General features: G+C 45.5%; 1 protein-coding gene across 1 annotated transcript; it reads left to right on the plus strand.

Annotated features, from left to right (window-relative positions):
- The first annotated feature begins 2420 nt into the window (after positions 1–2420).
- Positions 2421–8172, plus strand: lrrc38a (leucine rich repeat containing 38a). Its single transcript, XM_046056854.1, has 2 exons — positions 2421–3048; positions 7649–8172. Exons 1-2 carry the CDS (start codon positions 2421–2423, stop codon positions 7894–7896), a joined length of 876 nt encoding a protein of 291 aa, XP_045912810.1. The 3' UTR covers positions 7897–8172.
- Positions 8173–10666: the final 2494 nt, after the last annotated feature.

Consider the following 10666-nt stretch of genomic DNA (forward strand, 5'->3'; position numbering starts at 1 on the left):
CGAGAAGTGATAGCGGAACAAAAATGTGCTTGAATATTTTCGGAGTTGAGGAGCTCAGCAAGTGGCTGCGGGGGAAGCCTGCTGTGACCCACGGGAGGAGCGTGTTAGGCCGGCCAGCCGCCCGCTCACAGAGCCCTCTGCTCCCGCCGTCACACAGACTGCTGCAGCAACAACGGCAGAGGAAAACACAGCTGGAAGCTTTTCATACCTGTCTTTACATTCTGAGGAATGTTGAAACATTTTAACTTAAAAAAGAGAAAGCTGTGTGGATCGCTGGTGTGTGGCGTCGCTATGACTACAAGCTACGTACCATCTCTGGGTACTGTCTGCAATGGAAAACAGAACAGGGCCGAGTAGAGTCGAGTCTATCGATTTGCGCTATGGTAGCATTTTTCGGCAAGGCAGCATAGATCGTCAGAACACCGGCAACAGTTCAACGTTTAGTCCCAATGATAAGATGTGGAACAATCATGTTGTGTGGTTGTAGACTTGAGTAACTTATACTATCTGCTAGGTTACGGTCGCAGTCTGAAGCAGCTTTGATTTGGATCACACTACCTTGTTTCTTACGACCCGCCCTTCTCTGCTTCTGATTGGCTAGTAGTCCTTACCTGAGAACTGCGCATGTGCAAAAGGCCCAACAAAGATTTTATACAAGTAAGATGCATCACTCTGTAGCTCAAGAGCGGAGCGTACAACACACAGGGTGAAAAGAGGAGCTGCAGCAATGTGCAGTATGAGAAAAATATGGTGTTTTTTGAAAATTAAACCATGTAAACCTGTGCTGGTACAACACCTAAATAAGATTTTGAACCTGAAAATGAGCAGAATACCACCTCTTTAACTCTTTGTGACTGGAACAGGCAGCCTCAGATGGCAGTTTCAGGAGCGCTGAGAAACGTGCACCTCCTCCTGAACACGTTCATCAGGCTGAAACAACAGATCATGTCCAGTTTGCTGAGTCTGACATTCGTACCAGCAAACCAGCAGTTTAGAATAAGCTGGTGATTGACAGTCTCTGTCAGTGTCTTGACTCCAGGACTGGTCAGCTGTCATGCTGTGCTGCCCTGCCTCTTTCTACTGTGACCTACTTTCCTCACACGATAGTGATCCAAGTGGGGGCGCTTTGTGCATTTGTGTTGTTTCCTCAGAGCAGGGACTCTCTGATTTATTGAGACTATAGGGATATTCATGTAACATTTAATTTTTTCTGACCTGACGTCGCTGGCAAACAGAAGATTGAGGGATTTAGGATTAGTAATCCATTGGTTCTACACTGACGACATTGACATGCACAATGAAACCAAAATGAGTGATTTCTGGTGACAGATTTCACAAGTGTCACTTGCAAACATTCAGGTTTTCTTACACGAATTATCAGCTCATTGTGGTTCAAATCTAGCTATTAAGACTATCCTGATAAAGCTTTCATCATATCATCAGCCAGATACACTGCTTGTCTCCATGCACCCTGAGCTATGTTTCCTCCTGCAGCGCGAAGATGAACAGGGAAATAAATGAAATGTCATTATACCTGCTGTGCTTCTTGTTGTGATTGGATGATCACAGGCCTGCATGTGCCTGATGTTGATATCTGCCTCACAGATCCAGTGTTGGTGCTCTAATACATTCAGTACAAGTTCATTTGAGCAGTCTGAACACACGTGTGAAACTAAGCTTCATGCCGGGTCAGTGAGCTGGTCCGGCTGGTTCTGATCAGTGTGTCTGCACATCCTGCTCTTGGTAATGTTTCAGAACCATTGCCATGGAGACAGGCTAAAAATCCATCCCTTTCTAAGAACAAGGGGACTGAAGAGGGAGGCAGGGAGGAAAGGGGGGAGGAAAGGGGGGTTGCGGCGGCTGTTGGTTGTTTTTCACTGCGTCACGTGTGAGTCAGAGATGGTGATGGCGTCCTCGTCTTCAGGTCTGTGGGTGTGAAGACAGAGCCGAGGACTCCGGCTGTGGCTCCGCTGAGCCGACTGATGACGGAGCAGCAGCTGACTAATGAGGCGTGGAGGGCTGTCCCAGCTTGTCTACCCAAACCCCGCCCTCCTCGCCTCTGGTTCGTTATTTACCTTTGTGTTAATCCTCTCCCCTTCACATCCCCCTCCTCCTCCCTCTCCTGCACGCTCTCTCTCTTGCTCCTCCCCTCTCTCCCCTCAGAGTCAGCAGGCTTCTGTTTGATCCAGACTGCTTGTTACATGATCTCCTGAAACACAGCGCTCCCTCGATACGCCATGGCTGCTTGGGTCGCTCTGGTTTTGCGGTGCAGAAAGCGCTGAAGGATGCCACACTGATCCGGCATCGTCTGACCTTTCCTTCCCCTTCTCCTCCTGTGATCTTAACCCGTCTCTCCGTCTGTCTCCCTGACCTCCCCCCTCACTCCCTGTCTCCTGATTCCTGCTGCCGCCCCCTCGACAATGTTACCATGCATTAACTGGCTGCAGCCTCTCCTTGCCTTGATCTCTTCCATCTTGCTTACACGAGGCCACAACTGTCCATCCAGCTGTTTGTGTCCAGACCACCACACTGTGGACTGCACCAGCCAAGGTCTAACAAGAGTCCCGGACTCCATCCCTCTGGACGTTCGCCGTCTCCTGCTCCCCAACAACTGGATTACCTGGATCCCTTCCGACTTCCTGGTCCTCTACAGCGATCTGGTCTACCTGGATCTAAGGAATAACTCCCTCTCCCAGCTGGAGCCAGGGACCCTGAGCACCTCTTCTAGATTAGTCTTCTTGGACCTGGGGAGCAACAACCTGACAGAAATCCCATCCGGGACATTTGGGGAGTCCAGGAGTCTGATCAAACTGCGCCTGGGAAACAACCCCTACCTGAACATGATCGGCAGGGACGCCTTCATGGGGTTGACTTCTTTGCGGGAGTTGGAGCTGGAAAGAACTGGTCTCACGGAGCTGGACGTCAGCGTCCTACAGTCCCTGCCCTCCCTCCGGATGTTGCGTCTGGAGGGTAACCCCTGGCTCTGCAGCTGCCACTTTGCCAAACTCTTTGTATGGCTGACAGAGAACCGCCACAAGCTCCCAAAGGGTAAGACATAAGATTCTTAAAGTCCAGACTTCCAGTCTTTGCCCCAGGCCAGAGCAGAGACATGTGATTGATTAGTTGTAGTCAGAACAAAGGAAACCCAAAGAAATGACAAAACACAACAACAAGCCTGAGAGCAGGTCTCTGTGGCACTACTTGTTGGTCTCTGGTAGCGAATTAAAGACAGCTACGTCTTATTTATCTGCTGCTGATGTTTTCAAGCATCATCGGCATTAGGACAGGCAGAGCTGTGGAACCAGAAGGCATTTCTACAGACGTCAGTGTGAAGCAGATTTACCTCAGCAGCAGTGTTTCTCAGGTGTACAAAGACTTCATCTACATACATTTAAGATGAACACAGGGTTAACCTTCCTGCGTTACATAGAAATATTTTGAAAAGTGTAATTCTTGAGGCAAACACACTGAAAACAAAAGAGCCAATGCTTGTTTTTCATCTGGACAGAGAAAGAAAAAGGTCCATGTCAGACATGAGACTCAGTCTTCTCTAGTTAACTGATCATGTGACCAAATACACCTGATGATGACACTGAGTGAACAGAGAGAAACAGCTCTCCTCCACACACTCACACAGCTTCTATTGCAGGAGATGGATTTCACATTTACAAAACAATCAAGTGTGTGTGTAGCCACGTGACAGAAACCACACACACACACTGTCATGATGTTTTGGATATGTTTGGTATTTAAACATGAAGCAGCCATCTGCAAAACAACACAGTTACTGACTAACTAGCTTTTCAACTGGATCTCACAGCATTTATCAGTTTTGTCAGCAGTCATGATGTTACCTCAGTATGAACGGTGGTCACAGAAGAACAGGCAGCCATACACGGGGAGATGTAACTCCTGTCCCTGTCCTCCATCTTTCTGCCGATTCCTGATGAGAGTGTTTGATAACAGACCAGAACCAGCTCAGCTGCACAGCAGAGACACGTTCTGAGGAAGAACAATGGAATACTCTGCACCACAGGCAACATTCATGCAAACACTTCAATAATCATACGTTATGGTGACATTAGCTGTTATAACATAGTGAAGGTGTTAGCAGGAGTCAATCTACAAGCCTGCCATTGATTTTGGTATCAAAGCTCAACCAGTTCACAGCTGACCAAAGTAACCAAGTCCTGGTCCCTTAAATAACGTTATTACATCTGATGCCATGACGCACTCCTGTCTGGACACTACACACATACACACACACAATGTTGTCAGTCATTTTGTGTCCGCGGTCACGGCTACATCAGGACAGTGTGTGTTTGTATGTGTGCACCTGTGTGCATGTGTGTCCATTTTGTGTTCCTGTCGACATGTTTACGTGCACACGTTCATGTAATCCCGCAAAACATGCACGTGTGCATTTGTGTTAAAACGTAAATTTGCACCATTAAACACGCGTTTGTGCATGTGTACACTTGTTCATGTGTTTGTGAAGTGAACACACACCGTTGTGCATGTATGTCGGTGTGTGTTTTGTCCATGTGTTTTTGGTTCCAATACGAGTGAATATATGCGTGTTCCTGCAGATGTCTTTGTATGCATGTTTGTATTTCTGATTCAGTTTATGATGTGCGTGTGTGTGTGTGTGTGTGAGAGAGAGAGAGAGTCTGTGTGTGTGTGTGTTTCCCGCATGTCTGTGTGAGCATGAGTCTGGCTGCTTGTCGTAGCGCCACGTGACTGGAATATCACCAAGCGATGAGGTCACTGAGTCCCTCTTCATGTGGAAAACCCCTTCTGGTCTCACAGGGAGTCAAGCACACACATGGACACACATCTACACTTGACAATGATATTTGGGTGCAGCAGGGCTACAGAGGAATCAGAATAAAATGGAAGAGCCTCTCTCTGCTCTGGCATGCAGCATAGATAGATAGATAGATAGTTAGATAGATAGATAGATCACTTCAGTGATTGTCTATACTAAGCACACAGTCTAGCTGTTGAGTCGGTCTGTCCTTCGTTCTTAGTACTTTCTCATGTTGTTCAGCCAAGTGCAACAAACAAACTTCTTCTTGCTGTCAGGAGGTCACATCATGTTCTCTATGTGTGGAACATGTCTGCGTACGCACCCCCCGACTGTAGTATGTATAGAAGCGTGTCTGCTGTCAGTCTGCTGTCAGTCTGCTGTCAGTCTGCGGTCAGTCTGCAGCTGTCTGCGTCCGTCCTCCGTCCTGGACTATGATCAAGGCTTTTCTGTTGTTCAGGAATCTGTAATTTAAAAGGATGGTGTGTGTGTGTGTGTGTGCGTGTGTGTGTGCGTGTGTGTGTTTTTTGTCAGACAAAGTTTATTAGCAATTGGTCTGCCAGAAGACACAGACAGGAAGCATGGGGAGAGAGAGGGCTGTGAAGGTGCAGTCGGGGCCGGAGGCTGACGGAAACATTTGGGGCTTAGCCCACACCTAGAAGTGTCCGAGGCCATGGCACAGAACGCCTAAAAATCTGGAATAAACATCATCCTGCAGGGCCCACATTCTATTTTGCATTTGATTGTACTCCAGCTGTGTTCATCATTGTGAAACCAAAACACAATAAATGTTGAGGATGACTCATTTTCACTCCCGCCACCTAAATACAGGCAAAAATATCTGACATTACTATTTTTAAGTTACCTAAATACAGCGTTAACAGCATTACTAATCTTGAAACCTATTGTGAATCAAAAGAATCAAAAAACAATGATCACTAGACTTGACTGTAAATATAGTTATTACAAAAAAAACTAAACACAAGAAACTTGTCAGAAATAATGAATCTAGAAATAAACCAAATTGTGAGAAGTTCACTTTCAGTCCAAAGTCAAATGGCAGACTCATGCAGTCAGTGTTCTAGATTTTTCTAAATGGTACTTCTCTTTTAAACAATCTATTGTTTATGCAACTAAATAATGTAGGTCTTTATATGTCACATTAATTTACATGAGTGAGAAATCCTAAGCCTTCCTGACACACTAGAGTGGTTACACTGTGCTGGAGACGAGAATGAACGCTTAGCTGACAAATCTGAATCTGCATCTGAATCCATCCCATAATAATCTGGCTGCTCTAACTGAAAATCAAGCATCCCCAACATGCCGAGTAAATGTGCCTGGAACCTTTGCTCAGATGTTTATGTGACATTTCACAAGTCGTAATGTGATGTGATGGAGAGATGATTCAATCCATTAAATTAGCCTGTTACTTTTATTATAATATAACTGTGTATAAGGACGAAATGTCATATTTATAATTATGCCTGTCTGGTGTACATTGCTATATTTCTCGAGGCTACTATCCTCACACTAACGTCCTGATCACAGAGTTTAGCTCTTTTATCTGTCCTTTCTGAAGGACCAGAGACGTTTGAAGCTTTGGACGTCATCAGTCATGTGATATTCTTCATTTGCTCTACTATCAGGCTAGCTAGTTCACCTCACCAACTTATTGCTACTAGCCTTTTATAGCTGCAGATTCATACACCTGAAGCAACACCTGTCCACGTTTCACTGGGAGCTCCTGCTGTTGTTGAACCACTTTCTGTGGAGGGCAGCTGAGATTTACTCCATTTTAGGGTGACCAAATTTTGGTTTTCAAACAAAAAGCACAGTTGGGGCAGTAATTTGTTAATGCTAAGTGCTAACTTAGCCAAAATCATGGTACGTCAAAGAGTAAATGTACACACCAGTGGGCCAGTGAGTTCTGTCCCACATCAAGCACTGCATTTGGGCATTTTTTACACTGTTCCGGCGCCATGTGCCACTGTTGACAAGCAAGCTGCTGCTGTGTCTCTTAGCTGTTGCTGTGGTGCTGAGGGTAATGACTGAGATGCAGTTTGACCAATGTTTGTGAGAAGGACGTGAAGGCCTACATGACCGATCAATAGTGGCGTGCGAGAAGGTGGGCCTTAAAGAGAAAGGTCAAAGCAATGCAAAAACGCACGCAATGAATGGCGACTGTAGAAAGCAAAAGCTAAATCACAGACAATTTGGGCAATTTATAAATCCTGGTCTGAAAAAGAGGACATGCTGGGAAAAAGAGGATAAATGGTCACCCCAGTTATTTCCATAGTCCATCAGTTGGTTGACTAGCTAGCAAGTTTGCTCACTGAGGTGACACCAGTGAAACAGAGAGACAACAAAACAACCCTCTATGACATTGTTAGGGGGAACCTATAGATGGGGATATTTCCACAGTTATAGCACTTTCGCTCCATTGATTTGCCACTCCAGTCAGAGAGACTGGGGGGAAATGAAAGAAAGTTGTTTTAAAAACAGATTCTGGTTTCTGAGAAAACATTCGGGGCTGAAACCCCAGAAGCCACCCACTCTGACGTTGGTTGAGGTTACTGTGGTGATGTTGCAGTGGATAAGACACGTTGGTGTGGGAGACTGGAGTTCAATTCCCCACTGTGAAACATCTACCAATGTGACCCCGAGCAAAACACTTAACCCCTAGCTGCTCCAGAGGTGTGCAACCTCTGACATATACAGCTGTTGTAATCTGCTCTGGATAAAAAGCGTCAGCCACCTAACCCTTGTTAATCAGTTCTGAGGCGGTTTATACAGGTGTGACTTTGTCAGCTGGTTCACTTGTTGTTTTCTCTCTTCCAGGTATGGAGGGGATGGAGTGCTCCCTGCCTCTGGATGGCCGTCGGGTTCCCCTCAGTTTACTCTCTGAAGACAGTTTCCGGGAGTGCCGCGGTACCCTTACCCTCACCGACTACCTCATCGTCATCTTCTCTGGCATCTCCGTCTCAGTGGTGGCCATTGTAGCCAGCTTCTTCCTCGCCTCCACAGTCCACTGCTTCCAGCGCCTCAGCAAAGGCAACAAAGGAGACGAGGAAGAAGGGAACGACTGATGGGGGAAGGGAAGGACTGATTTAATTAAACGCAAGTGTGCTCTTGCTCAGAAGTCCTGTTGGTATCCCAGAGAAAGCTCGACGAAACAGGAGAGCAAGCAGAGATCTGTGGTGGGGAGGGAGGAAAAGCTCTTCACCTGTCAAATCCAAGATCACACTATGAGAGTCACCGACACATCGGATAGGCTCGAATCACTGTGAAGGTAGAGGTTTCTGCTACTGCGTACAGGAGCGACTGTAGAGACGCTGGGCAGCACAGACAGCTGGAGTACAGTAATCACTAGTTCATGAAACAGATCTGCAGTCCTTCTCATTAAGAGACGGGTAAATGTGTTCTAGATAGAGATGAACTGGCAAGCGTGTGTCGTCATTCTGGGACAACAGGGAATCAAAGATGGCCGAGCACTGCAAGGTTTTAACTATACAGGTAGGAAGAGGCCATAGTGGTCAACAAGTCATGGTCCAAACCAGGCAAAGCAACTACCTGGTTGCAACCTGGTTTCAAGACATCCACTGAGAGGGTCTTATGGGACAGCTGGTGGATAAGTGCCTTGCTCCACACAGCATCTTGGTTGTTAAAAGACCACTTGATAGGATTTGAAGATGAGCTTTTTGAAATATACTGAAGCAAAGATATTTCCAGTACAGCAAACGGTAGCAGAGTATCTGGACGGTCCCTCCTCACAGAGCCTGCAGCCTGCTGAAGGCAGCTGTACATTACACAGTATGAGAGTATAACTTCTGTCCATTTTACATGCTGTAGTTTTCACAAGTAACACTTTGTTTTCCTGTTTACTGAGCTTGATTTATACTCTTTATTACACAAAGACTCCGCAGGGGACCAGGCAGGTATTCAGTTGGCTCCATCGCCACTATTCTTGTGACAGACCCAAAAAAGTTTCAGTTGCTTGACAAGTTGTGTCCAGAGTTGTCTAGCTTCTGTCTAACTGCCCATCTGTCCTCACAGGTTAATGCTCCCCGTTGTTGGGTTTTGGAAAGGCTTTCTGGTCTTCAGGGTACATGGGCACACTTCTAAATTATGATACCATATCTGACAAATTAGATTATTCTCCCATTCAGACACCAGAGCTTCGGTGTAGCTGAGTCTGGCTCACAGTTCCAGTTCATCCCAGAGGTGTTGGATGTGACTGACATCAGGACTCTGAGCAGACCAGTATTCCACACCAAACTGGGAAAAGCATCTAAAATCTAAAAACTGGAACTCCCATCCCCGTGTTTCCTGTCAAATCATGTGTTCTGCACAGCATGCGGTTCACTTAATGAAATACACAGAAGAAGGGGGCAATGAAATAATATTAATCATACCATAAATTAGATAACGCTAACTAATGCTACATTATATTGAAGCTGCCTGGTTAACTACATGTAAAGCAATCCCACATAGAAATGGTCTAACAGAGCAAAGCAGCTGCCACCGTGGCCAAACGCTGAAGCCAGAAGGTGCCTTAATGTGTTAGCTTCAAATCCAGAACTGAATCTATCTTTTAATAAAAGTAAGTATTCTTTTTCTGCCAGAGTGAGTCCTCTCAGTCAGGACCATAGCTGACTCTGAGGACAAGACAGGGAAGTTGGGGTTTCAGCAACATACAGTTAAAAACATGATGAGTATCTTTCAGGCTGACTCCAGTATTTCAGTTTTTCTCCAACAGAATTGAGGAGAACGCTTTGAAATTGCATGTAAATGTTTGTTTTACATGTTTATCGTTTCTTCATAACGTCCCAGGAAGGATGATATCATCTTGTACAAATGATAGAGAAAATGGAGACAGTTATTTAGGTGTTTTTTAAATTGTGTTGAGTTCATAAGCAGTAGCTGATTTTCAGAAAGGTGTTTCCAACATGGTCTCAGTAGCTATGATGTTTTTCCTAATGGCTTTATTTATAGAGATTTGAGGCCTGAGGGTTGGCACATCCACATTTTTCCACAGTATATTTTGCAACAAGCATCATATTCTGTGCAGTGTTACATCTCTGATGCTCGATTATTTGCCGCTGGAACAGTATTTGGACACATCTCCAAGGCTGTCAGTATTTTGCATGTTGTCTTCATGAACCTTTTGTTCTTATCTCTGTTGTCATCCATGTTTCTCTCAGAATACGTACATGTGTTGATGAACTGTAGATGGTAATCGGTCAGTTCTCTGCAGATGTTGTTTCTCCGCCCCGGCTCATCATCATGCCGGTCTTTCTCGCTGCTAACTGACACTGTCTTCCCTGTTGAAGAATATGGGGACATGAACCTCATCAGAAAGGCAATGATTGAAGAGCAGTGGTACACACTATGAGTCTCAGTGCAGTTACTTGGGTGCCAACTGGATTTGTAATCTCCAATTTAAAAGGGCTTAATGTGTTGTGATTACCGAGGATGAACCAGCACTCTGAGGACGTTTCAGTGTGTGTGGGTGACAGAGCAACAGGAACGATGGAATAAAGAGATTTTGCTTTGTGAATGTTGTTGTCTGTCATCTGTGAGTAAAATACTGAGTCCCTGCCAACTCTGAGGACAGAAACACACATACAAATCATATGTCCTCACTTATCGTCAACCATCCCAGCCTTATATCGGACCTTGAGTATGTTACATAAATCACATGAACAAAGTCTACAAAATGTTATTTAACTTAAAACATGTCACCCTTGAGGAACAACCATCACCCCCAATCACAGGAGGCCAGCTTCCTGCAGGAGAATCAGGGCTGCAGCAGCTCTACGATCCTGCAAAGATCCAAACCTCAGCACAACTATCATG

Source organism: Micropterus dolomieu, linkage group LG08, assembly GCF_021292245.1.
Source record: "Micropterus dolomieu isolate WLL.071019.BEF.003 ecotype Adirondacks linkage group LG08, ASM2129224v1, whole genome shotgun sequence".
In the NCBI taxonomy this organism is placed as follows: Eukaryota; Metazoa; Chordata; class Actinopteri; order Centrarchiformes; family Centrarchidae; genus Micropterus; species Micropterus dolomieu.